The 27,770-nt window shown below is 45.7% G+C and overlaps 1 protein-coding gene across 25 annotated transcripts in view; it reads left to right on the top strand.

The window, feature by feature from the left end:
* LRRFIP1 (LRR binding FLII interacting protein 1) overlaps positions 1–27,770 on the top strand; it is a 470,251-nt gene that overhangs the window by 203,926 nt on the left and 238,555 nt on the right. For 17 of the 25 annotated variants that reach the window (XM_086956332.1, XM_086956334.1, XM_086956307.1 and 14 more), the window contains exons 3-5: positions 16,300–16,317; positions 26,490–26,537; positions 27,388–27,432. The exons of the other annotated variants lie outside the window; for them this stretch is intronic. In XM_086956332.1, the coding sequence (XP_086812458.1) occupies positions 16,300–16,317; positions 26,490–26,537; positions 27,388–27,432 (111 nt within the window). The remainder of the gene's footprint in view (positions 1–16,299; positions 16,318–26,489; positions 26,538–27,387; positions 27,433–27,770) is intronic. 25 annotated transcript variants of the gene reach the window in all.

Below are 27,770 nucleotides of genomic sequence, written 5' to 3' on the forward strand. Positions count from 1 at the left end.
ATTCTAGCTGCCTCTGTTTCTAGCCTTCTTTTTATCTGTCATCAATTCCTTTGTCCCTCTGTCTTTCTCCTTCTCTCTCACAAACGCATAGATCTCTCAACTTCATTCTTAATAGCACTGTTTACCTCTTCCTCGCTTCTTTTTTCACTTCTTTTTTTCACTCACAACTCGCTTCCCCTGTATAAACCTCACCTCTTTGTCTCTCTTGTATGTCTCTCAAATTCCTCTTTTCTTTCTACAACACCTTTCTCTTTCTACCCTTCACCCCCTCTCTACCTTTCGCACTTCCTTACTCCTCTTTTTACCTAACACATTTTTCAATACCTCTTCTCATTTTGCTCTCCATCTGGATCACTGACAGAATATTGTGCACAGAAATCATGTGGACATAATATTGTCAAAAATATCAAAGACCAAAATATCAAGAAGTTGTGTAAATAGGTAATTATAGATTTACTGTTCTTAACTCCACGTTTATGTACCTTGAAGATATGTATATCGTCAAGCTACATATAAGTAAAACTTTGCTTACCTATAGAAACTTACCTTCACAATATTTGTGTCCTCCATATTCTTGACATTAAATTTTGGTCTATGATGTTTCTGATATTCTGTCTAAATACCCTCTACCTTACATCTTGGTTTTTCCTCGGGCTCTCTGTCTACTTTTACCTCTCGCTGCAGTTTCCTACCTCAAATTCTTCTCTCTCTCTCTCTCTCTATCACTTCTCTCCATACCTTGCATATCTTTCTACATGATCTTTAACTCCTTCTCCCTCTACTTCATGTCTCTCGCTATACTATTCTCTTTACGTCTCTGTCCATCTCTTGTATCCTGTCCCATCCCTTTTCTCCGACTCAGCATGGTCACAGGTAACTGACTAACCAGAGATGTGTGTACATATGAAGAGGAAAAGTGGGGCAAGGAGTGGCAAGAAAAATTATGAAAAACGTATTAAAATGTTACAAATAGAATGGTTAAAATTATCAGAACAGTGCTTTGGTTTTTACTGTTGCAGCAAAAAAGCCACTAGTGAAGGGGGATATCTTTATGACTAGCAAAGCTACCGTTTCAAGTGCTATATTTTATTTTATGGAGTTTTATATAGCGCAAACTTGACCTGAATCTGGTATCTGAGCGCTTTTCATAGCACCAGTTGCATTACATGAGGACACATTGCATTTTTTTGTTTTTGTTAGGCACAGGGAGATTAAGTGATTTGCCCAGAATCACAGGATGTTTTGGTGTCATTGCCGAGACTCCAACCCAGTTCCCCAGATTCGAGGTCGACCGCCCTAGCCGTTACGCCAACTCCTCTCCCGCTCTATATGCTCATTACTACTTCTGCTCTCTACTGATGAAGGGCTAAACCCAGAAACACGTGTCTAGAGATAACAGCACTACCTGCAGCAACTTTAGTGAAAAACTACAGCAACTTTGAAGTGTACTGGATTTACCAGAATACAATGGGGTGTTCTGTGCTGGGATGAGAAGCAGTGTGCCCCTCCCCCTTGTGTTTAAAAGGCTCCCTTGAGCTGACAAACTCACCTGGAGTGCACCTGTGTGCCTGTGGAGTGGTACTTTTACCTGGGAAGACTTGGACAGCATTTCAGCAGCCCCAAATGAATTTTATCCATTCTCTATACTGCTCTTTACTGATGAAGGGCTAAACCCAGAAACACTTTTCTAGAGATAACCGCACTACCTGTACCAACGTTAGTAAAACACAACAGCAGCTTTGAAATAAGCGTACTGCATTTACCAGAATAAAATGGGGAGAACTGTGCTGGGAAGGGGTCAGTGTGCCCCTCCCTCGTTGTGTTTTAAAAGGCTCCCTTGAGCCAACGAGCTGACAAGCTCACCCCGAGTGCACCTGTGTGCCTGTGGAGTGGTACTGTGACCTTTGAAGACTTGGGCAGCATTTCAGCAACCCCAGGGACTTTTTTGTGCTCTCTACTACTTTTGCTCTCTACCAATGAAGGGCTAAACCCAGAAACACGTGTCTGTAGAAAACCGCACTACCTGCACCAGCTTTGGTGAAAAATGCGGCAACTTTGAAGTAAGCAAACTGAATTTACCAGAATACAATGGGGTGTTCTGTGCTGGGATGAGAGACAGTGTGCTCCCACCCCCGTGTGCTATGTGCGTATGTGTTATCTTAATATTATGTACTAGTCCTCTATACATCAAACAAGTCACCATCAGCTTTTTTTTCCTTCAATGGAAATAGCAAGCTGTTTAGACATGGACCGCTATGTAAAATGTTGTTGCAAGTAAAAAATTATAGATCCAAGCTTGAGCAAGCATTTACCAAGCCATATATTTTCCTGTTGGGCCGGCAGACACCAGGCAGCTTGAACTTTTGGCTGTTTTTGTGTCCCGGTTTCTGAAGACTTAACATATAATTCAGTATTGTCTGGCATCATGAAGGCTTGAATGATTCAAAGTGGGGGTAATGAATTCAGAGTTGCTCCTGGGAGGGTGTCCCCAAAATATATGTTGCCCAGGGCCCCAGACATCCTTTAGATGCCCCTGGTTTGTGGTAGTTAGTGTGAAGCTTCTTTCCTTTCTGTGGGACTGCTCTGTGGAGGGCTTTGCGTGTCGGTTCTGTCTCTTTCTGTGCACAACTGCTCAGTTGATGTCTGTGTTATAGATAATTGGGTTGGACCCATGTAGTCAGTGGGACCTGGGTAAATAGTCGATATATATATAAAGGGGTCCCAGACCAAGCACATAATCAATTATTGAATATCACAATATTTAGTTAAATTGATCCAAAAACAAATGGGGGTGCCCAGTGTTTTTTATTTTCACTGCACCGTTATAACCATTCAATGATCAAGGGTCGAAACGTAGACTTTCTATCTACACCACGAACTCCTAACAATAGCATGATGTACACAGCAGATTAGGAGTTCTCTTGCTATGAAAATGTTTTGATGTATGCTTACTTTATTTGACCTCTCGTATGGGGATCAATTTGCATTTATGATTGACACTCGTGGATTTATGCATATGAGAAATTTGATCAGTGATGTACAACTATCAAAAATGTTTTTTCCCCTGCACCCTTTCCCCTTCCCCTGTGGGCGCATTGAATTTGTATATACTATTATTGATTTACTGATCATTGAATGGTTATAACGGTGCAGTGAAAAAAAAAAACACTGGGCACCCCCATTTGTTTTGGATCAATTTAACTAAATATTGTGATATTCAATAATTGATTATGTGCTTGGTCTGGGACCCCTTTATATATATATCAGTTGATGTCTGTGCCCCCTCTTTAGAAGTCTGTGCCTGACAGTTCTGTAGCGGGCAGCATGTTGCCACTGTGTATCTGCTGCATGACAACTATTGTTGACTGCCTGGGCAACTGCTTTGTGTCTCCTGAATGCAGCTGCTCTGTTTGTGAACCAGTCCTCTGCGTGCAGTGACTCTCTCTATATGGGCTGTGTGCAGCTGCACTGTTGTGGTCCGTGTTCAGCTGCTCTCTGGTGGTCTGTGTGGACTATTCTGTGTACTGTCAGCTAGTTGTATCTGGTCTGGGACTTCATGCTGTGTCTGTTCTGGGAGCTGCTGTGGTGCTGGTCTGTAGCTGAATGCTCTGCTTCCTGTATGTTGCTGTTGCAATACTGCTTGTTTATTTTGCGGTGTGGCTGCCAGCTTGTTTATTCTGCGTGGCTTGTCAACCCAACTCTCTCACTTATGTTCAGTTACTGCCTATTTACCTCTACCGAGACAAGACTGACCTATAGGGCAATCTGGCAGTGCTTTGGTTTGGTGGACCGGTTTTGCTCTTGATTTCCTGATATTACCACAAATATTGCCTGCAGCAGGCACACATGCTTGCAGTTTCTCATACCTTGCAAATCACCCGTAAAGCATGTCTTCTTCACATGTTAAAAATTGTCCAATTCGATAACGTGGCTCATTTTTTTGTTTTTTATGTTGCTATCTCATTCAATAATTGAGGTGGGCACTTTTAGGTTGACGGCCGATTCGTTTTGTGTCCCAGGAAGACCCGGGTTGCATCTCTGGTGCCTTCTTCCAATTACTGCGCCTTCCTGCGCATTGCCTGCTGCTCTGGTGTCTGTACAGTGCTGCCTCGGTGCCTGCTTTTCTCTGTGCCTATCTTTCCATACTATTATTAGCTGAGCATTTTTGCTGGAGCAGGCAGGGATCTCTGCAGTTAATCTCCAGTGATCCACAGGCCTTGCACTCCCATGTGACCCGCTGACCTAATTCTGACACCGAGCTGGGGGCCTGGTCCGTGCTGGTCACCAAATGCAAGTGTTGTGGAGAGGCGTATGAAGAGCCCCCCCCCCCCCCCCCCCTCCTCCCCGGCCAAATGCATCTGGAAGGTTCGTGGGTAATGATGGGGGCACACGTTCCATTCCGAGAACCTCTTGGGATCTGGATTAGGGAAGGGGGGCACAAAACCAACGAAGGGGGGCTGTCGGAGCACAGGGGTACATTACTAGTGACCCCTGGGGCGCTGGAAAGAACGTCGGATATAGTGAGCGCTGTGAGGAGTTATGAGAGTCTGAATGTTTAAATGAAGGCGGCGGTGGGAGACCGGCACATCCTTCCAAAGAGTGACTGAGGCGGCGCCACTAAGAACGGGTTGATTTGTATGACGGCTTGAGACCGCGGGACGCCCCGGAAGGCCCACGAAGACCCTAAGGATACAGAAACATTTTAGAGGGGCACAAGACCCACAAGTGGCAGGAATTTTCTGCGGCACTCGCGAGTAGCCTCGAGAAACCTTGGCCTTTTGATGTCTTAAATGGAGCAGTAAAGCAAGGTGAGTTTTCTCTTGTGGCCCTCATGAGTATTCATATTCTAGGCTCTACGAGGTGCTTTGATGTCAATGGAGGGTTCCGCATGGGCCTTGTGGAGCGGATGAGGTTTAAGAGCTCCGAGTGAGTGACTGTGAAGGCCCGGGGACATATTGAAAGAGCAGAGAAAACCCGAAGAACCTCACAGTGCAGAAGCAAAGTTCAGTGGGGTCCAGGAAGACCCGTCAGTGCGAGGTCTTGGGGTAGCAACTTCACCCCATGCTTAACCTCTTGAGCAGCAACGATTGACAATTTAGGGCTCCTCTAAGACACTGGCTTCCTAGAGTTCGCGTTACCTACCCAGGGCCTGTCAGTGTTACTGGTATTTGTGCTCCTGAGGACTCCCTCATTTTATTGCTGTGGTTGGACGTTAGAGAGGAGAGAATCTCCACTGCATGGGTAGATGGGAACCTGCCAACTGGTCTGGTAAGTGGGTGCTCCACATATGTTGCCAACCCCTTAAGCACGGTGCCCTAATTTCGTACCTACCAGACCAAAATTGTTTATTGCCGATTATGAAACCCCTAAAGCAATTAATTGCATGTCAAAAAACATGTAATTAAGAGATTGTGTTTGATATGAGTACAAAACTGGTACGAGAAACCCACTCTTATGTTTTTCCAGAGTTATTTGTAGAAATCAGCAGGTTATCATAAGAATTCAGAAGCCAGCAATGCATATTTAGTACAACCGAGCTAATGCAACCACCCCCCAACCTTCCCCCCTCCGGCCCCTCTGCTTGCTGCACAAGAAGCAGCATATTGCTTCGTTCTCATTCAGGGTTTATTATGGACAGGGTCATTCGTGTGCCTCTTGTAGTGAGACCACTTTTTTTTTAAATATAGAAATAGTTTTTAGCTTATTTTGAAGCTCATTTACAAAACAACTGCGACTTTAAAACCCAAACTGTATTACACAACAACCGGGAATTAATACTCCTAGGTCGAAATAAGGAAAACTGAGGTCGGAACACACATTTGGGACTAAATACGGCTGGTATAGTGAGACTAAAGCTCTAATAATAATGTTATATTCGCCTTCTAATCAACCAGTGGTCGAAGTAGGCGCGATCTGAGGGGCACGATGTGCCCCTACTTTACTAATTAAAAAAAAAAACAGTTCTACTTTGTGTGAACAGAGACTCCGCCGGGAAGGTTAATTCCTAGAGTTTAAATGCTTCAGCTGTGGAACAGAGAGAGGGGCAGACAGCTAAATGTGCCTTCTTGCTAGGGTGCCTGTTTGCCTGAATGAAATGTAAGGGACATATTCATGTAAAAAACAACGCAGCACAGCAAGGTACCTTGCTGCGCTGCATGATGTGGAAAGGGCATGAATGCACTGTATTTAACATAATAATGCGCATTCCTATGTTTTCCTTGCACTGGTGCACAATGTGCTGCCTAGAGCCAATGCAGGCACCCTTGCACCATGTTTCCTCTTTCTATGTTAGCTGCAGAATGCAGCACACATGGAAAGAGGAAGTAACTAGAAGAAATAATGATATTTCTCCTCTTTACGCCTCACCTAGGGAAGTGTCGCATTCCCAGGTCTACCAGTAATGGTAAATCTGCAAATGCACCAATTTCCATGGGTTAATGCGTGGGAACACCCACGCTCCCCCAATGGAACGTTCCTTGGGGCAAAGTAACGCAATGCAGCAGTTTACTCTGCATTGCTTTACTCTAGATTTATCAAGCCATGCAAGGTGGCCTTGCGTGGCTTGATAAATCTAACTTAAGAATTGCGTCACGCTGAAGCCCATTGTGGGGAGCTACACTGACACAACTCTTTAACAAGTTGTGCACATTTGGGGGCATATTTATTAATCTGCAAATGTAAAGGTACCTGGTAGCGGTATTGGCTTTAACTGATGGAATCACTTGATGGTTGCTGATGGCAGTTTTATTCTTTTTGAGAAGTATTTTAAGGGTGGTACTAGCTGAGCTTTGAAGTGTGTGCTTTTAGTGGACAGTCACAAAAAAATTGCTCTATGTACAGTCTGGGTATTACGATCATCTTTTGTTTTGAAAGCTCTTTATCTTGAACCTTTTTGCACATTTTGTAGCAGACTATCTTATACCACTGCATGTAATGCAAGTTTAAAATAAGAACTTACATATTCAACGTGCTTTCTGTCGCAGACCGGGACCTCGTAGCATTAAACATACACAAGTCACTATTTTCCACTGCACCAACCAGGATTCAAATCTGTGGCTCTCTGGTTACAAACACAGACCTCTGTAGCAGGGCCGTACTAGCCGCGGAAGGCACCAGGCGTTTCCCCGGTGGGCCGCGAGGCTGGGGGCCGGTTTTGGGTCCCTGCATGCTGTTTTTGTTTTTGTGAGCAGGCAATATCGGCCTCCTGTAACAAAATCGGACGAAACCGGCCCTAGTTAACAGCTCTCCCCTGGCTGCCCCATCCCAGGGGGCCGGCCGAGCAGTTTGCCAGGGCCAGTTACGGGTCCCAGTCCAGCCCTGCACAAAGGGTTTCTGGAGTCCCCCTAGTCATCATGGACACCAGGCTCCCATTACAGGGCTTCATTTACTAACTGAAATGATTCTGGGAATCGTTGTGTTGTCTCGCTTTATCCGGTTACATTGGATTGTAAATTGAGGTACAAAACTGGAGCGTTGTGTCCCTCTCTGTATGGATACACCTCATAACTATAACCCAACACGTACCTAAAATACAAATTGTTGCGTTACTGCAGAGTCAGAACGTTTTGTAACCTTAATAGAAAAGGACCATTTTTTATATGGGGTTTAATGCCCAATTTGACTCCTGTGCTTGTCACACAACAGAAATTGGGCACATGGAGAGACAGTAATCTGCCAGGGGTCACACAATTTGATCATGTGTAGGTGATCTGGGATTCAAACCCAGATTGTTTAGTTACACAGGCTCCAGAGTTCTTCCTTGAGCCTTATTACTGAGCGTATTTTACTTACTGCATTTTACACAACCTATCAAAAGAAAACCCAGTTCTCAAGGCACATCTCAATTCCATCTAGATTAAAGTGATCATTTAAATCATTTGAAGGCCCAAAGCAACATTTCTTTTACCCCATTAGTTGATGGGAGTGTGAGAAGTTAGCCTGGCATAGGATGTCCATTACTTCTAGTGGGCACCTTGCACCAGCATAATTGACCCTTATTGATGGTTGTAAAGTCAACCTTAAAGAAAGCTATCCTAGTGGTAGCATGAACCAGCAGTCATCAGGCTAAGACTTCAGTAGGCGAGTTAAGCAAGTTGTTTTACCAATTATAATCCCTTAAATACCAAATGAAAGGACACCACACAACGTATATATCAAATATATATGTATTTAATCTAAACACAACTCATCTGCACACTTTGAGGCCCCTAGGGGCCTCACAAACCATATACTAAAATAGTGGTATAAGAACCACAAGAGAATTAGAAAGCAGGCCTGGGACCGGTGGAATCGCTGCGGCTACTCTAATCGACCAAAGTCTAGGCAGTAGGAGGCCCACGGAAGACGCGTGCAGTGTCTAAACACAGGCGCGGGTTACCATTGACTTTCTATGGGAAACATAGAAGTTACAAATATACAATTTAAGGACACTTCCGGATGGACTAGGATGGAACCCTTTTAAACTAGGACACTTTGAGAGTCCAGACCCACGGGAGCACCAGAGTACTCGTGTCACCTCACCCAGGGAAGCCGGGTGCATAGGTGTCTGTTCGTGTCGGGTTTCGTCGTCTTTTTCTATGGTGAGCTGCAAAGAAGTGCTGCAGGCGACCAGAGGAAAAGTGTCCGGTGGATCTAAGGGTGGATCGAAGATCTGAGGAATCTGAAAGCAGAAGGGACAGAGTTTGGGTCACTAGCCAATGACCAGGAAGGAACCAGGCGATGTCTGGTGATTTCAGGTGAAGAAGTCGAACTTGTCTCTTCCGCCACGAAGTCCAGGAGGCATAGACGATGACCAGGCGCTGGATTCGAGCTGTTCCACGACAGATCTAGTTGACTGCGGTGTCGGTATCCGGATTGGACCCAACAAGCCTTGGCAACCGCAACCCACACAGGATGTCGAGATTGGCTCTGTTGCAGACCAGCAAGGTCTGTGGCGCTTCTCCTTTGCAGGGAAGCTGGAGCAAGCCTGGAGCAACCAGGAAAGAACGTTTTTTTTAAAGATAGGTCTTCGGGGGGCTCACTAGCCAACGGGCAAGGAACTGGGAAGACGCGTCAAGCTAAAATGCAAAAGCGGGGCCCACTGAACACTCGCTTAGTGTGGGGGCCTGGGCTTCGGTGCAAATGGTGCTCGGGCTGGGGCTTCAAGCACCCCAAACACAACTTTGAGATACCTTTTTGAAGGAGTGCAGCTTGCAAAATGCAGGATGTCCAGGAGTTCCGGTCTCTCGTGTCCGCCACGTGTCTCAGCTTTGCTGTGGGTCGGGGTCAGAGATGTCTGGAAGTCCGTGTCCTGTGTCGCAGATTCTTAGGGATCCGGCGGAAGCCTCGAAAATGCAGACCGGCAAAGTTGCTGTTGGTGCCTGTTTGAACAGGGTGGTCACTCCTTGACCACAAGGGAGAGGTCTTCCGTCTTCCAGTCGAAATGGAACGTCGAAGGTCCAGGATTCTGTATCAAAGTTTCGTCCAGGGTAATCTAAAGTCCTAGGGACACAGCTCCCATACTTATACTTAGTTTGTGGGCTGGACTACCTGAAAAGGTCCCTCCTATGAGTGGGCCAGGACAGGAGATGGTTACACCCCCTTCCCTTAGCCCCAGCTCTGGCGCGAAACTGGACAGAGTGCCCCAGCAACTGGTTTGAACCGGGCTATCCAGGCAGTGTCTGGAAAGCATTCACTGAATACAGCCCTCCCTGCCCCAATACACTACAATCATGTCTGGGGAGGTGCTGGCACCTCCCTGGACAGGAAACCTATTGTCCTAGCCTCCCCTGCCGGAGTTTCGTCCAGCAACAGGAGGTCAGACTCGTGTCTGTGGCAGCAGCATCCATTTTGTGATGCTGAGGCTCTGTTTAACTTTAACCGGATTTAACAGTAACTACATGTCTTCTCCTTCTAGAAGGGTGGAATGCTACCCCCGACGCCAAGACTGGCGGGGGGTAGTATTCCAAAGTGTTTGACACCTTACACAAAATGTTTTGTTAAAGCCAAACCAAAGTTGGCATTAACCACAAGGATTATAATGCACTTGAGAGTATGCGGTATGGCTACATCATAGAACAGCTATAAGGAGATGGTTCCGAAAGCTGCAGACTGGCTCAGCTCATGCTAGGGCACCCTCTCACATAAAACCAAGCACTCTCCGTCGAGGATTGTTTAGGCCTGCCATAGGAGTGACTTATAGGTGTATATGTGTCTATATGTATATATAGGTATACTATATCTAAGTAAGGGGTGATTACATTACCTTACCCAGGCTGTGTGAACAGACCTGTGGTGTCAGTTTGGAAGGCAAACCAGGGGCGGCACAATACATACTGCAGCCCCTGGTAGGCCTAGGGTGCACCTATGCCCTGGGTACCTATGGCACACTATACAGGGGCTCACAAGGCTGACCCAGTAACCAATCTGGTATGTACCTGAAGTACATGGTATCAATTTAGAGAGAGAACAGCTGGGCTGTGGGTCAGATTGGCAGGGCCACAGCCACACTAAAGTCGAAAATACAGAGAATCGCAGCAAAAAGTGGGGTAACCATAGGGAGCAGACCCTACTCTCCTACAGGGAGGTGTTTGCATATTTGCCTATATGCAGATATGCATCACTAAATAGTTTCTAGCATTCAGCAGAATGGTAAATGCAAATATTTCACTCTCATGCTGTGGTAAGTGTCTGGATCACATCAGAAAGTGATGCTTCCAAAACTCACACGAAGTAAACCTCAAGATTACACTCTCAACCTTCAAACATACCTGAGAAGTCAGCATAAAAGATGTGCAGATTTTGAGTGTACAGCCCCTGCTTGTGTTCTGCATAGAACACTGTTGTACTTTTACATCTCCACGGGTCCACGTTGGCGCCCTGCTTCTTCCCAATCACCTCAGTGGGTAGCCATCTCACATGCCCCCAGCGTTTCCTGCTCTCGAACACTCCTTCACGTAAGGAGGAAAGCCAATGTGGAGAGTGAGCCTATTGGGGTGCAGTAAGCAGAGAGAAGGTCAGTTTACCTACTCCTCCATAGCTGATGTATTGATAATGCAGGGGCAGACATGACGCATCTGGTGTACAGAGTACAGTATTGCAGAAGGTAGATGTGGCTTGCAAATAAATATATGTATATATATCTATAGATATCTATCTCTATAGATAGATCTATAGATATCTATATGTCTATATAGATATCTATAGAGATATAGATATATCAAATGCTACACTGGAGAGCACGTTTGGCCTGGGGTTGTTTCAGGCAGAGGAATGACTCACGTTTGGCCTTCTTTGGTCCTTCTTTGTCACCTTTTTGCTTTGCCCACAAAAGCATAACATGAACTGCTGATGTGCAGATCTTTGGTTGTGTCGTAGTCTGTGATGTGCAAAGCTGTGGATATGTTGTGCGGCTTGGACGCGCTGTTTTTAGTTTTGATGTCTGTGGAGATCGGGCCAGACCTTACTGACTTGATCTGCAGTGTGGCCTGGCCTCATGTAAGAACATTATTTGCACAGGCCAAAACTGGAAGCAGGGTCATCTAGCCCATTTGTAAACCAAAGCTCTGCACATCAGTGAAGCATATCTTGGCTGAACCATACAGTCAAAGACCTTACACACTGAAAAGTTAATTATGTCTAATTAAGAGACTAATCAAAGAGCTCTTAGAGTGAAAGTCATACACGTGAGCGTATAATCTTAATAACGTGACCTTAAAAGGGCCAGTACCATAACAAGGATACTCTGCATCTTCTAAGCACGGCTTGTGTGTGTGTGCGTGTGTGACGTGGGTAGTGGGCTGGGAAGGAGACACCTTATATTGTGTTTAGCTCCTCCCATCTCTTAATCTGTTCGCGTGTAAGACCCAGCGTCTGTATTTGTATTTCCCAGAATCATGTTTATTACTTGATGCCAAATTGGAATGCCTTCACTCAACAATTTATACACATTATCAAACTGATTACAAAGAGGAAGTCAATTTATTGCTGTTTGCAGAGTCTCCTTTTTGAATATTTAATGTAACTGTGTACCTTTTTAAATATATTTGTGTCAATTAAATATAGTAAATGCAAAACTTCATACTTTTTTTTTCTAACGTTTTTGCATGACAAATGCATTGATTAAAGCTAGCACCTAATCCACTCTCTTTACACAGCCCACCGGGCATTCATTTTCTGTTCCGTAGCACTGGCCCCTGGCCGACGACGCAGGTGTGAAGACACTGTTCCATAGTGAGATGTGGGTTTATAGGGGAATAGGGTGGGAATTTATTTAATTGCCTCAAATTGTAAAGCGCTCTGATATCCTTCCGGATCAAGTTTGCGCTATATAAAACTTTATAAATAAATAAAAATAAATAAATAAAATTGTCCTTGTTCAAAGCATTGGTTGGTCATTAGTTCCTTGTGAATTTTGACCAATTGTTTTCACCAGATAAGGCCCACTTTGGGTGAGAGTGGCTAGGTTTTTGGGAGTGCTGACTGTTCCTGAGTGGGGTCTGTGTTGAGCTGGAAGGAGATGGGGTATTATAATTTGCCTCAGCCTTGGTATTTTTTTCTAGTACAGGGTTTTCCATCGAGTTGCTCAGGAGGTTCTGTTAGGTCTCCAGTTTGCTGTGAGTGGCTCCCCTGTCTGCAGCCCAATCTAGAAATGAAAAACGTTTGTTTTGTTGACCTGGGAATTTTTTCAAAATTGAAAAGAATGTATTTGAAATTAAAATGTGTGTATTTTCAGAACTAATACGCAGTTTTTTGGATTTAGAATACATTTAAGGCTAATAGTTAAATGGTAATTCATGCTGCATGGTGTAATCTTATTACTAATGTTCTGCGCTGTGTGGCAGGCACATTTGTGTATATGACTGCTATTCAAAGTAGAAGCCATCAGAATTAAACACGATAAAGCCTTTTGTTGTGCCATTATTGCAGATTAACTAGCCTGATGCTCTGAGATGTGAAGTGTTTGCGTAATTGTGTAAAGAGATAATTTGTGCAAGTATCCTGGGTTGATTTTCGATGACCATCAGTAGCTCTTACCCTAGAATAGGTTGGTGATCTAATTTACATATTGTCGAATTAAAAACCTGCTTCAAGCAATGGCTTGAATTCCTGTTGCAGGTCGAGCAGCTGTCTTATCTGCCATGACCACATCTGGTTTGGGGAAGGGTAGTGCGGATAGGAGGGCAGGGTGCTCTCTGTATTGCAAATTGGGAGTCACTGGTACATATGTTGTGTTTGAGCCATGTGCTACCAGGCACCACTTGCTGAAAGGTGTGGATAAATTAGACATCCATTGTGGGTGGGAGATAGAAGATTGGAAAATGGGGAGGCAAAGATTCTAGGGGGTTTCTTCTCGGATTTCTGACAAAGCTTTCTACATAGGCATCCAGTTTTTTTGTGGTTTCCTGGGGTAATAGGAACATCTACTAATTTCAAAGTGGATACTCCATGTTCCCCTTATTTACCCAGTATTCTAGGTGGTTAAGTCTGCAGTGCTAACTCCATTAACTCCATGTGTTGCACTGGGCAAGCAGGCATGGCCTAAATCCTGGGCGGTGGGTGAAGGGTGTTACCACGTGCAGTATAACACAGTGTAAGACTGGCAGTCGAGAATTATTCATTACATCAATTTATCCTTATTGTTTTTTTTTCTCTTTGGTCCATTAACCCCCAAGTATGTTTTCATCTGGTAGTCTCCGAATCCGACAGACTAACAAGTTGTCAGCTCTATAAGAGCGTCCATGAAGAGTTCTAACCACCCTTTGCTTGAGGAGCACTGGATGTGTTTCTCTTTTTGTGGCCAGTGAGTAACGGTCTTGGCCTTTTTAAGTGGTGACTGCCCATTCAGTGACTGTATATAAAGTCAGAGGTACAACCTTGGTATGGTACCCATAGAAGTGAACAGTATCTGCTTAATGTACAATTGCTGCAGCTAGTAGATGAGTGAAAGCTGTAATATTCCATTTCACTACTGCAGGGTCAATCTGCCCACATGTCCCTCCTCCACCTCCGAGTGGCGTGGCTTCCAGGGAGATCTTCTTAAAATATTTGAGGAAGAGGGGGTTGCTTTGTTTCTGACTTCAGATCTGAAAGATGCAACTCTGTGCAGTGCGTCAGTGAAGGGGTTGCTCTCTTCTCAACCTCTCCCACCACCCCTCCAGATCTCAGTCTGTGTAAATAATTTTTTATGATTTTAGTTTATAGACCTGTTTGACTTTTTGTCTCAAAGAACCACGCTGCAGCAGGACCTATCAAGCTACATAAGACAGCCTTACCAAGCTTCAATAAACTATTGTACTAGACTTCAAGTGTAACACTGGATACTTTTAGCCAATTGACCGTGAAAAGTAGTGATTTTCCAAAACCTCGACCAAGAAGCTGATTCTTTTAGTGGTCAGAAAGCCTACCCATGTAGAAGCCTAATGACTTTGGACTAACATTTACAAGCAACAGTGTTGAGCATCTGTAGAGAACATACAGTCTCACCTTACAGTGATTATGTGCTATGACATTCCCTACTGGCCACACTGGGTCCACGCAGGTCAAGACTTGCTTGCAGTAACAATTGACCAGTCATGTATCACCTTAAAGGCAGCAACCAACATTCCTCGCCATATATTGTATGTCAGAAACCTTTTATTGCTCTTGTAATATTGTAGATAAAGAAACCTCAAGATAAATTGAGACATTCCTCAAACCTAGTAAATGTAACTGTTCTCCTGGCCGAACTGTTTAATTGAATAAACAGTTCCTGTTTTGCCAAACTCCTCTTGTTTTCAGTTTTTTAAGAAAATCCTATTTGATCAACACATTTGTAATGATCATATCACTGGTGGAAACCAAAGGTGTCTAGCCAAATAATTTTCTTAGATAGGACAACTAACCGCTTTTGCATAGCATAACATTTTATAATAAAAGATTAAGGCTGCTGTCGACTGACTGTATAGGGTAAATATTACTGTTCAGAAAAGGCTCTCTGAGACACTTCTGCTCTCAATCTCTGCAAAACCCCGAGACGAAGATCACGTCTCTTGTTCCCTACTAGGTAAACTTTGTGTGGGGCAGTACAATAATAGAGAGATACAAAGTGATAGTCTTGCATAAATGTGGTGCTGATAGTTTGGTGAATTGACGTCCTTGATGTTTGTTTAAAACACGTGTGAAAGGACTAGACGTGTTGGCTGATTTCAAGTTGAGACTAGAAACAGAAGGGTATTCCCATACACTTGTTTGGAAATTTGGTCATTTGTTGATTGTAAATATGCCTGCCCAGCAGGAACACCGGTCTGGGCTGCTCATCTCGATTGTGGTCAATATAATAGTCATCATGATGCACCTTCACTCAAGCTCCACTATCTGTCACATTGCCAGCACTATGGTCTCATGGAGGTTAGGGACAGCGGGCTCCCCATGGGGGTGGTGGGGGTGGGTGCTTCCAGTCTGCATGATTCTCAGACCAAACTTCTTTTGCAGCATTGCCCTGTTTCGAGAGATGTGGTCAGCGTCTAGCCCCAACACACAAGATCTTCTCCTCTATTCCCCAGAGGCCTTAATAGTATTGGCTGGAGGGGACCAGGGCTTGCATAGTCGAGGGTAACTAGGCAAGAGTCCATCTTCTAATCAGCAAGGAGCTTCATTAAAATTTTAGGCAACTCCAAAAAGGAGCATATTTACTGTCACTTTTCTTACCAAGCAGGGGAATAGAGTTAACAGAAAGAAAGCCCATACAAACCAAAAGGAAGAGAAGTAGAACAAATTCTTAATTTGCTCATGGCCTTTCCAAATAGTCTATCTGGGAGGTACTGTCATGGCCCTAGGCTGCCACTTGAGCAGGGAAACCATTATACTTCATTGAGGCATTCCTCAAACTGGGATTTCACTCATTTGTGCTTACACACATTAGGAGATAAAGGAAACAATCCTTTTAGGAAAAACTATGTGAATGTTAAATTAAATGGAGGGTAAAAAAGTGGCTTTGTCCGTCAAGGAGACTAGAGCTTTCCCGGAAAGCACTTAAAGTTGTCTCTGGGGTTAGAGACTCCTAGGGAAAGTGATTCCTTTCAGGATAAACATGAAAAGAAAGAGAGCATAACAGCTGTAAGAAAACAACTCCATCCTTAAATCACAACCAGCATTAAAGGGCAATGTTAATAATTACAATCTGAATCAATCAAGAGGAGTGATATGCATCCTTTCTGATCCAACATTTCAGTGCTACAGTTGGAACACCTTTACAATGCAAAGTATGTACATGTTGCTTTTGTAGTCTCTCGACTCAATGTTCTTGTGTTTCTCTCTTCTCTTCTCTTTTCTTTCTTGCAGATCTATCAAGTGCAGAAGGTAGGCTTGGGCTTCTGGCATGCAATCACAGTTTCCTTTCCTCCTCATCCACAGTTCTTCTCCACATCAATTCTTCCGGCTGCTCACAGATGTGCTGAGGCAGTAGAACAGCTGATTAGTTCCAAATAGGAAGGGTCTAAATAATGACTTTCAGTTATGCTTAGCACTCCATTTATAGTGTTACCGCGAACTTATTCCCGGGTATGTCCCACCTGTAGTGTCATGCATTGTTCAGATGCCCAGATTTTCACAACTCGGTTCAGGAAAGAGTAGGATGCAGAGACTGGGTGCATTGCTGGCTAATTCTGCTTTCCCAGTTACTTCTTGACCCTTACTCAATTGCAAAACTTCCTACCAGGCCAATGGAAGGATTTTTGCTGCTTAGGCGACAACATATTTTGCCATCCACCCCGACCATTCTCATTCTACACCAAATTGTATGCCCTGTTGCTTCACTTCTACCAAATACTCCTTTGTCCGATCCCACATTTGCCCAAAATCAGTCTTATTACTGGCTCCAAATAGACTTTACAGGGTGGAGTAGATTTTGTCACACAAGGAGTAAGGTAGTACGGAATCATGGAACTGGTAGTGTCCTAGCAGAAAAGACAGAAGTGGGATCTGCAGAGCAGACTCAAGACTGATAACATAATACAGCAAAACCAAAGGGGTTGATGGACAGAGTGATGAACATTGCAAGAACTCACCCCCAGTCAACTGATCTGGGTTTAATCCATCATCATTCTTTGGCTCACTCCACCACCCCAGTTCAGACATAGCTATATGCAAATCAGTCTGACCCTGTGCCTCATGGGAACCGTCCAACCTGAACCGCCAAGCCATGTCTTCCCTGCACCGAAAAGAAGCATTCTGGGTCCGGTTTCTAGCTAATCAGCCAGGCTAGCTTGATTCCAGTGGCAAAGTGAGCAAGGGACCCACGTCTGGGCATATCCTGCCAACTTCCAAAAAACAATGCCAACTGGCACCCAATCCCTGAACATGAAATCTATAGCACAATGCTAGCGATCAACCCTGCCAATCATTTCTTCGATCCCCTACCCCCATCTGTATTCAAAATGATAAAGACCTCTATTCTACCACTAGGGGCAAAAATTGTTAACGCCTCTCTGAGGCAAGGTTCCTTACCCGACTGCCTTAAAATAGGGCAGGTCACACCTATACTAAAGAAAGCCAACTCCCTCTCCACAGTCCTCAACAACTATCGCCCTATATCCAGCATCCCCAGTCTGGCGATGTTGTTGGAAAAATGTGTGCAAATTCAACTTTGCAACCACATCGAGAACTTCAATCTCCTAGATAAACACCAATCCGGCAAGGACACAGTACTGAATCAGCACTCACCCATATAATGAATGATATTTAAAAAATGTTAGATCATAACGAATCATGCCTATTGATACTTCTTGACCTATCTTCTGCTTTCAAAGCGGTTCAACACTACAATCTACTGTCCCTACTTGAACGAAGGATGGGCCTAACCGGTCCAGTGTTACAATGGTTCACCTCCTTCCTAAGCAACAGAACCCAAAGAATGAAGATGAAGCAATCATTCTCGCAACCTTCCATGGTCACACTAGAAGTTCCACAGGGATCAGCACTATCACCAATCCTTTTTAATCTACTCATCAGACCCCTTGCTAATGCAGTGAAGTCTACAAACATTCTATATCACCTATACGTGGACGACACTCCACTATATATGAAAGTCTCCTCTCCAGATGACTTCATCTCCCTCAACGCCATTCTTCATAATAACCAAAGTTGACTCAATGGCAACCACCTCATGCTCAATATCAAGAAAACTGAGTTTCTCCTCATCTCCCGTCCCAATCACACACCCAAGATAGACTTATGGCTGAAGCATCTAACTTCCTTTGATTGTGCCCCACACATCATTGACTCAGTAAAATTCCTGGGAGTCACCCTGGACAAACATTTAAATATGAAGGCACAAATCTACAATGCCACCAAGGGAGCCAATTTTCAGCTGAGTATCGTAAGGAAATGTAAACCCTTCCTCCCACAGACTGATCTAAAAATGTCAGTTCAAGCTCTAGTACTACCAAGACAGAACTATGGAAGCACCACTCTATGTGGTCTTCCAAAATACAAGCTAGCATCGATCAGGGCATCGCTTAACGCTGCGGCCAGGCTGGTCTCAGGAATAAAAAGAAATAACCACATCACCCCGGCCCTGAAGGCTTTGAACTGGCTACCCTACGAGTCGAGAATACAACTAAAGATCCCCTGCATGACACATAAAGCCCTACATAGCAACACACCCAGCTATTTAGCTCAAAAGCTAGAGCGGGCGGGAGGTTGCAGACATTCGGGAGCTCACTACTACTAAAACCTCAATCCTTCCACAAAAAGAGAACTGGATGCAGAGCTTTCTCTGGTATCGCACCGAAGATTTAGAACTATCTCCCCCCAGACTCACACAGAATCTCCTCTTTTACTGCCTTCAAAAAAGAAGCGAAAATGTTTCTAATGAACAAATTAACATCCTACATCCTTAACTCTCTGATGCCCATTTGCAACCGACTATATCCAAACACCAATGTCTACCTCTTCTGTATTATATGCGATTTCCGATTTTTTGTATAATATGTGAGAATTATATACTGTAAAGCCCTCGGATACCTCCGTGGGTCATGTTTGTGCTATATAAAACGTTATAAAAAATAGGGTTCGTATCTTGATAGACTAATAACTATTCCAGACAACTTCTCGTGAGATGCTGCTTTTTAGGTTTCGCTGGGGGGCGGAGCCGTTAGGCTCCTCCTCCAGAGAAATCTGTAGTTTCTAGTATGGGTGACTTGAACACGCCTCTCTGCTTCATTGGCTAGCTCCATAAATGGAGGCTAGCCATTGGAACAGAGAGGCGTCCGTCAATGCCGGACCAGACACGGGGGCGTTCCCGAGATTCTTTGGCTTTTGCCGACGTCACGCGACGCCGGGAACGCCCCCGTGTCTGGTCCGGCCGGGCCGTGTTTGCTGCTGTCCTGCCTTGTGTCCCTCCTCCCGCCGTCCCCACGTTTCCCTCCTCCCTCCCGACGTCCGTGTCCTTTCCCGCCCCCCTCGTCCTCTCCCGCCCCCCTCGTCCTCTCCCGCCCGCCCCCCTCGTCCTCTCCGAGGTTTTTTCTTCAGCCGGCCGGCCGGCCAATCCTAGCGCGGCCGGCCGGAAGTGCCCGCCCCCCCGCCGCCCAGGGGAAGAAGGAAGACGGCGGCCGCGGCCTTAAGAGATCCTGCTGTAAAAAGTAAACAACCTGGAGCTCACGAGGATTGGAAGACGAGACAATATCCGAGTACTCTGTTTCCAGACTGGAAGCATAAGCCTCCTAAATTAACAGACAGCTGTATTGATGGGATCCATAAAGGCGATCGATCGACCATATTTAGCCACGGGAAGGAAGCGCGAGGCCACCTGGACGTCCGTGTCCTTTCCCGCCCCCCTCGTCCTCTCCCGCCCCCCTCGTCCTCTCCCGCCCGCCCCCCTCGTCCTCTCCGAGGTTTTTTCTTCAGCCGGCCGGCCGGCCAATCCTAGCGCGGCCGGCCGGAAGTGCCCGCCCCCCCGCCGCCCAGGGGAAGAAGGAAGACGGCGGCCGCGGCCTTAAGAGATCCTGCTGTAAAAAGTAAACAACCTGGAGCTCACGAGGATTGGAAGACGAGACAATATCCGAGTACTCTGTTTCCAGACTGGAAGCATAAGCCTCCTAAATTAACAGACAGCTGTATTGATGGGATCCATAAAGGCGATCGATCGACCATATTTAGCCACGGGAAGGAAGCGCGAGGCCACCTGAAATAGACCAGCTAAAGCGCGCGAGGACCGGCCCCTCGGTGAATAATTCACCAGCCGGCAGCAGCGCGCGGCGATATATTCTAATTCCTGCCGCCGTCCTAATGCTTTACAGCGCAACAGCTGCGCTCCGTCCTGATTCTGCAGGGCGATGCGGCCTTCATCGGCGCTTCTATTAATATAAAATATTGGCACAATATCGTTCCCCCGCATTATCAGCCCCGGGCCTGGCATCACTCTCTGGGAAAACCCTGCATTCAGCACATTCTGACCCAGCAGACAATGCGCGTCTCTCGGCATTAGTGTGTCAGCGCGAGGATAATGGGCCTCTGACCTCAGCCTGCCCCGCTGAGACCCTGCACAACTGCAGGCTGCTGTGTCTAAGGACGTCAGTGAAACGGGATGAAGGTAAACAGACCCAGCAGCACACACAAGCTCTGACAGGTGCCAGTGCCTCTTTATTTATTAAACCCCATCCCAGACTGCCATCATAGGGAATTGAACTCCAAATGGGTCTAGCAACGATAAGATACAGAATTATATATGGATAACAGTGAATACATGTTTTTTTACCATGGGGTTCTGAGTAAGATCTAGTAAACAACAATCATTGGCAAAAGCCAATAGGTCTTGCCAGCGGAAGAGCTATTGTCTTTGGCAATGTACTTCAGCCATGTTGTCCAGCAGCATGGCTGCTGTTCAGCATGGCTAAAAGTTAGTGGTGGAGAGGAGAGTGGCGAGTGCACTGATGTACATGGCATGGAATGTAGTGTTGCGGAGGGGCCTGAAGTATCGTAGAGTGGAGTGTTGTGGATTATAGCAGAGTGTCGTGGATTACAGTGGAATGGTGTAGAGGGGAGTAATGTAGAGTGAGGGCGTGTAGAATGGAGAGGCGTAGAGTAGAGGTACATAGATTGGCGTGGAGGGGCGTAGAGTGGAGTTGAGTAGAGGAGCATAGACTGTTGTGGAGCAGAGTGGAGTGGCACGAAGTCGAGGGTCAGAGTAGAGGGTTCCCCATTGGTGTCGATGTAAGTAACTGTCTGCATAGAACATTGGGGACATCTAATAATTTACTATGGCGAAAATTACAATTGATTCATGTAATATTTTGGATTTGGCATTTGTGACTAACAACGAAATTTTGAAATGTCATTTCACCAGTAGTATTCCCCTTGAAAACTCAGCTGCACGTTGATTCCGCGTTTCCCATAACGCAGACACGTGAAACGGGTGCAGTGAAAACTATCTAGCTAGGTGAAACTGTAAGCAAGACCAACTCAGTTTCATACAGTGGCGCACATAGTGCACAACCCATTTAGGGAATGTTTAACCCGTTCGAATAAGGAGGTGAAAGGCGACATACAGAGCCGTTGTCTCAAACTGCCTCTGCGTCTACGACCCGGGAATGTCATATTTACAGACTGTAGCGCATGCGCATCTCGGACAAAGCACTGTCGTGTGTATGAGAGAAAATAAAAGTTGAAATGATGGAGTGTGTGATGCGTTCGCCCACAAACCTTGTGAAGTAAAAGCTATTGTTATTTTAATAACCCACAGAAATGTTATTTAAAATAAGCGCAGCGAAATTACTCTAATTGGTGTAATATTGGGTGCCAGCCTGTGGAATAATTTTGAGAGGGACAAATTTGCTCTTGGTGCGAGAGAGCGGAGTTCTAGTGCCGGTTTTAAAGCATCACGAAATCACGCAACTGTCACCAATCTAGGTGTCTCGGTTGTTGCAGTGTCCTGCACCCGACAACTTCCGGCTACGGAGGTCAGGCCGGTGCCACCCGGACAGGGTCACTCGCCCTTCGGACATGCACCACTGAGAGAATATGAAGGCACTCTGTGGAGGGCACTAATCTTCACCGGAAATATATACCTATGTTATGAGACATATGAGACACGATCTCCTTGTACCGCCGAGTGCCGGACAAAAGGGCCGGTTCTACGCCAGGCGTGAGAAGCTCGCGCAGCCCTGTTGTTTTATTTCCTCGTTGCACCATCTGGAACCCCGCAGACGTGTTTTCTACCTATAAATGCAGGATGACAGAAACTAGAAACGAAATAAACCGTGCCTATTGACGATACCAGTCTCCCCCTGATAATTCCAATCTGGCAACTCAAACACTGTACGTGTTCAAGAAAAAAGACAGCCACAGTTTTTTTTTTCCTAATCAATAATCCCTCCTTGGGCAGCATCCGACTCCATATATGATTCAAAGTATATCTGTACAGCGCAGATACTGGATGCACGTTGTATTTTCTCCATATTATGAGGCTCATCCCCTTCACCAGTTAGAAATGGCCTTCGCTGGATGCTGTGGACAGAAAATTGCTCTTCGGAAATGAGGTAATTTCCGGAAGACCCCTTCGCATCTTGAGCGGTTACGATGTCTAGTCATGTTTACTGGCTGCTTGCAGGTGGTGTTTTATCGGTATTAGAACTTTCTTTGTTACGACCAGATTTTTCGGCAAGGAATGAGCGCGAGGTTGACAAGCTGTGACCAACGTGACAGACGTTTGAATCTCACGAAGGGTAACTCCGCACTTACGCCGTCAGAGTCGATAAACCGGTGGTAGTAGTTCCACCAGTTTGCAGCGCTTTAACGGCAAAACTGAGCTTAAGCGCTTGTGTTTATTGTTGTTTTTCCACTGCACACAAACAGCCATTTGTGGTAGACACTTCTAAATGCTCATGACCTTAATGCAGGCCCTTGTAATCCGCCCAGCAAAGCCCCGCCCAGGGATGCGAGAAACGTACGGCCTTGGGCCCCCCTGTAGATGCCCCCCATCAATCCCAGGGTCCTCTTCCTGTGCTATGGTCTGTAATTAAAGCCCATGGCGTTGAGCTCCACTCTCAAAGGCCCGGTGCAGGGGTTCTGTTATTGTTATCCTTTCCCAGTCCCTCCACCCCCAGGACTCTGACACCCCGCGCTCAGGGGCCATTTCCTCGAGCCCTTCATATGCAGATGTTCGCACCTCGAGTGGCTGCGGGTGGGGTCCTTCCAGGCTGGACCTTTTCCATGGCCAAGGCCCCCTGCCAGGGAGCTAGCATTGACCGGCGGTTCAGCTGGGAGGTGGAGGAGGGGGCCGGGGTTTTATCAGACGTCCCCGTGCTGGTCTTACCCCTTCTCCTCTCTTCCTTCTTTAGAAGGGGTAAGTGAATCCCCTCCCCCTTTCACTAAATATTTTGAGTTCCGGGTGCGCTGTGAGGAGGAGAACTGCTCAAACAGCTACATCAATCACTCCCGCGGGCACCTGTGCACAGTGCGCTTAGGTACACCTGTCATAAACTGTACAGCGCTTAGAAGCAAACCAGGACAACAGCGGTCCGCACAGCTCAGTTCTGAATAAAGCCTGCAACTTTGCAGAAATAGCGACCTGAGTCACCGTGTGGGACGGCTCAGTCCATAGTGTAATTTGTCATCCGTGCCACTGTGCACCACTTAGGAGACAAGATGGTCGGCGAAGATGAGTGTGGACAACGAAGAAACCCGCAGCTCTGCAGGACAGCGCCCAGGACCGTTGTGTGCACAGGCTCTGTTCAACATGTACCCGAGTATTCGGCTGCAGTACAGTAGCTCTGCAGGACAGCGCCCAGGACCGTTGTGTGCACAGGCTCTGTTCAACATGTACCCGAGTATTCGGCTGCAGTACAGTGCTTAGAAGCAGAGCAGAGCCTGCGACTATGAGGCGCTTCTGCAAGCCATATACAGTATTACAGTTTCCAAGACACGTAATTGCTTCTCTTTTAAATAATCCCCTTTTTAGGTTCTGTTCCTTCCTTCAACAAATCTCGCACAGGGTGAAACGCCGAAGATGCGCCACTCCGTGCCAGCAGGAATAAGAGGACTTTGCAAACAGCAAAAAAAACTGGAGCACATTAAAACTTGGCTGTGCAGCCAAAGTAGTATATTATAACCAGCCACGTAAGAGGGCCGATCTGCGCTTGCGCAGAGTCCCCATCTCCAGACCTCACACGCGTCACCCAGCATCACAGGCACTGGTCACGCTCGAACCCACGCCATCTTAAACCTTTGCACCTAGGGTCTCCGTGCAAACCAGAGCGCTCCACAGCCCGGGGATGAAGCGCTGTGTAAATGTCACAGTGCAGTACATGGTATAGGCCAATTCTACTACAGTACCTGCTTCAGTGCACACTTGCACTGAGAGCAACTGCTGTGCTGTGAGAGCTGTGTGGGCGGATGGCTGTGAGAGCTGTGTGGGCTGTGAGAGCTGTGAGGGCTGTGTGGGCTGGGAGGGCTGTGTGGGCTGTGAGAGCTGTGTGGGCGGATGGCTGTGTGGGATGTGAGAGATGTGTGGGCTGTGTGGGGTGTGAGGGCTGTGAGGCCTGTGAGAGCTGTGAGGCCTGTGAGAGCTGTGAGAGCTGTGTGGGCTGTGAGAGCTGTGTGGGCTGTGAGAGCTGTGTGGGCTGTGAGAGCTGTGTGGGCTGTGCGGGCTGTGAGAGCTGTGTGGGCTGTGTGGGCTGAGAGAGCTGTGTGGGCTGTGTGGGCGGAGAGCTGTGTGGGCTGTGAGAGCTGTTGGCAATGTAAATAACAATGCCATTTATTTATAAGTAAAAAAAAAAAAGAAATGTCATGAGCAATGCCAATAACTCGAACTTTTCCAAAGGCGAAACCATTGCATTGTAAATGCTTGTTTGTTATGAATCTATTGCTAACAGGTTAGGTATGTCTCCCCCACAGCCTCTCAGGGCACATTTGTTCAACTATAAACACTCCAACATGGTGCTTCCTGGGCTAAAGACCAAGCCTACACTCAGTATCCTGCTCTTAATACAAGCTGCCGCTCCCTCCTAGCCCTTAACATTCTGAAAAGCCTAGTGGATGAGCCGAAAGAATGTGTCACATCAGACAAGGCAAAAGTAAACAAAAGGCTGAAAATTAAACGTTGTGCTTTGGAGGCCAGGTACCGTTTGTGGTCTGTAAGGCGAGTGCCTTTGCTTGCCTTGTGCTAGAGCGCACCATGCTTCCAGTCTTAGAATTGTGATTCTGCTATCTGGACCTGTTAACATTCACACTTTTAGGGTTGGGTTCAGCCCTACACACATGCACCTTTTCCACCGTTTTATTTCTCGGCCTATTCTTTCTTAATCAGTTTCTATTTCCTGTATTCATTCTGCCTTTATCACCTTTCCACTTTTGTAATCTTTCTTTGTCACTTTTATCTTCATCACTTTTATCGGTTTCAACTCCCCTTTAGTTTGCTAATATCTATCTTCCTAACACTTTCTCTCTATTGTTGTTTTGCACCGTCTGTCACTACTGCCGAACTTCTTTGGCGCCTCGAGCTTTCTTTCTCTTGTTTCTTATTTCTTCCTCTACACTTCTCTAGCCTCTTTTTCTTGTACATCTCTGGGTTTTCTTGTCGCGCTGTAGACACTTAGTACCCATTATTTTCAAGTGCTTCCGTGCGGACTCCTTCGTAGTAAGGGTGTTGTGGGGGGTCCCTGTTCATGTCCGGTTTGGTCTCGACACTTCAGCTCTAGGAATCATGGATTTCTGCCCAGGGCTGCTGGGTGAGGCCCTGAGCTTTGCTGCCGGGTTACCAGGAATCTGTTGTCAAAGCATATGATGGAGAAATCACGTTTCAATCCCTCACTTCTCCCTCCTCTTAAAGAGAATGTGGAATACATATTTTGGAAAACACATTTTGAAGCTGCAAATTCAATCCCAACCCCCTTCAGCAAACACGCTTTTTGATCTTGTGCAAACCATTAGTGCACGAATGTGTCTGTTTTCACTTTTTCGATGAGTGCATTACTTCAGGTATGTTTGTGTGTGCATGTTTTGCTATTTGCATTAGTGCATGTAGACTTAGTAGGTGTTTATCAATTGCATGCTGTACACCTTCTTTGCAGTATCTGTAAACCCTGGCTTTAGTAAAACCTCATACCTAAATCTGGCCAGAATTGCACGATTACCACGAAGCACCAATTGTTCTTGATGGGCTTCTGATTCATGGAAAGTGAGTGAAGGCCGGTTTTAGTGTTTTTGAGGTTTCAGCGATATGTTTTACTTTCTTTGATCCAGCCACTGTTCTTCCATATTTTGTGTTCTAGTAGTGGTGCATGTGTAATCTGGTGGCATGAGGTCTTGTGAAGGGCAGCAACAACCCCTTCCAAGTCTGTCTTCTTGTACCCCTTGAGTATGTCACTTTTTTGCACAGAGTGCATGTCTTGCTGTTTACGTTTGGCCATCCCAGCCTGGCTGCATTCGTTGATGCTCTACAAGCAAGTGCGAGAGTCCTGTGGCTTTGCACCTCACCTTTCTACTTCTTCATGTTTACTTTTTCTCACATTTACTTTCCTTTTCTCTCTCTTCAGAAATATTATGGTCTGGATACGAAGTGGGGCGACATCGAACAGTGGATGGTAGGCCTAATCGTCCTCACTGTCTTCAAGTGGTGTTTGTTTTATATTTCTATATTTTTTCTGGCCAGTTTGCAGAAGTAGGTCAGATGTTATCTCCATTTCTCAAAAACATGGTTTAGCAATTTCTGCATTAAGTTGCACAAATGTTCCTTCCGTAGTTTGATGTTCTCTATGCACTGTTAGTCTAGAAGATAATTGTGGTTTGTTTATAGAGCGTCATCCGCAAAGCACCATATGCCCATTATAATGCTTTAATATGTCAGTGCTTTGATAGTTTCCTCTTAGAGTCCCCTTTAACTTAGTAATTAGCCCTCTTTTAGGTCATTGTGCTGTGTTTTTAGGAGGTAAATTCCTGTTATTCATTTTGAGTGATTTCCATGAGCTAATCTTGAGACATAATTTGGCCTTTCTACAGGACTGTATCTGATATTAGCAGCAAGTGTTGAGTTTCCATTACCTGGGTTTAGTTAGAAGAGAATATCTCAGCATGAAGTCCAGTTTCAGCCCAGCTACAAGGTGTTTTGGTAGACTTTCGCTTGGTGAAGGACATGGTTACTGCCATTTGTCCTGTTTTCAGGCTTTAGTGTTTCATAACTCCACTTGTCATTTATGCTACTCAATGCTGTGCAAGGAAGGTTTTAGACTGGGAGAGGTGGGGTTGATGGATGAGGTGTTGTTTTTATCATGTGCACAATAATAAAAATAAGGAAATATACAGCCTCATATAATGCAGGAGCTGCATGTGATCTTAAATGTGACTCCTCATTGACTAGGGATGAGGTTTAGCTTTCCTACTTCTCCAGCTCTTGACTGTTTCTTTTGCATCTCCTTTCCTGCCTGGTCTCGTTAGGAAGACAGTGAGCGCTATTCTCACAGGCCCCGGAGGAACACCTCGGTGAGTGTGTGCTTATGTCTTCAGTCCATCTTCTCCTTCACATCGCCTGCTTCTTCTCTCTTCCCTGAACTATATTTTCTCTCCTCGCTTTGCTCTTTTTTGAGTAATGTTAAGCTTGCCTTTCGTGAAGTTTTATACAATAAATGTCATGTTTGTAAGCATGTCTTTAGATTAGTAATTGACAGCTGTTTGTAGCCTTGGATGGATTCCTGTCCACAGTACTCATGGAAAGTAGGATAATGGAAGAGGAACCTTCAGTAGGTCACGCGCATTGAGCATCGTACACAGAGGGTTGGATGCTTAGAGAAAACAGCCTACACCACATGAACTACAGTTAG

This window comes from Lissotriton vulgaris, chromosome 2_1, assembly GCF_964263255.1.
Source record: "Lissotriton vulgaris chromosome 2_1, aLisVul1.2, whole genome shotgun sequence".
Lineage (NCBI taxonomy): Eukaryota > Metazoa > Chordata > Amphibia > Caudata > Salamandridae > Lissotriton > Lissotriton vulgaris.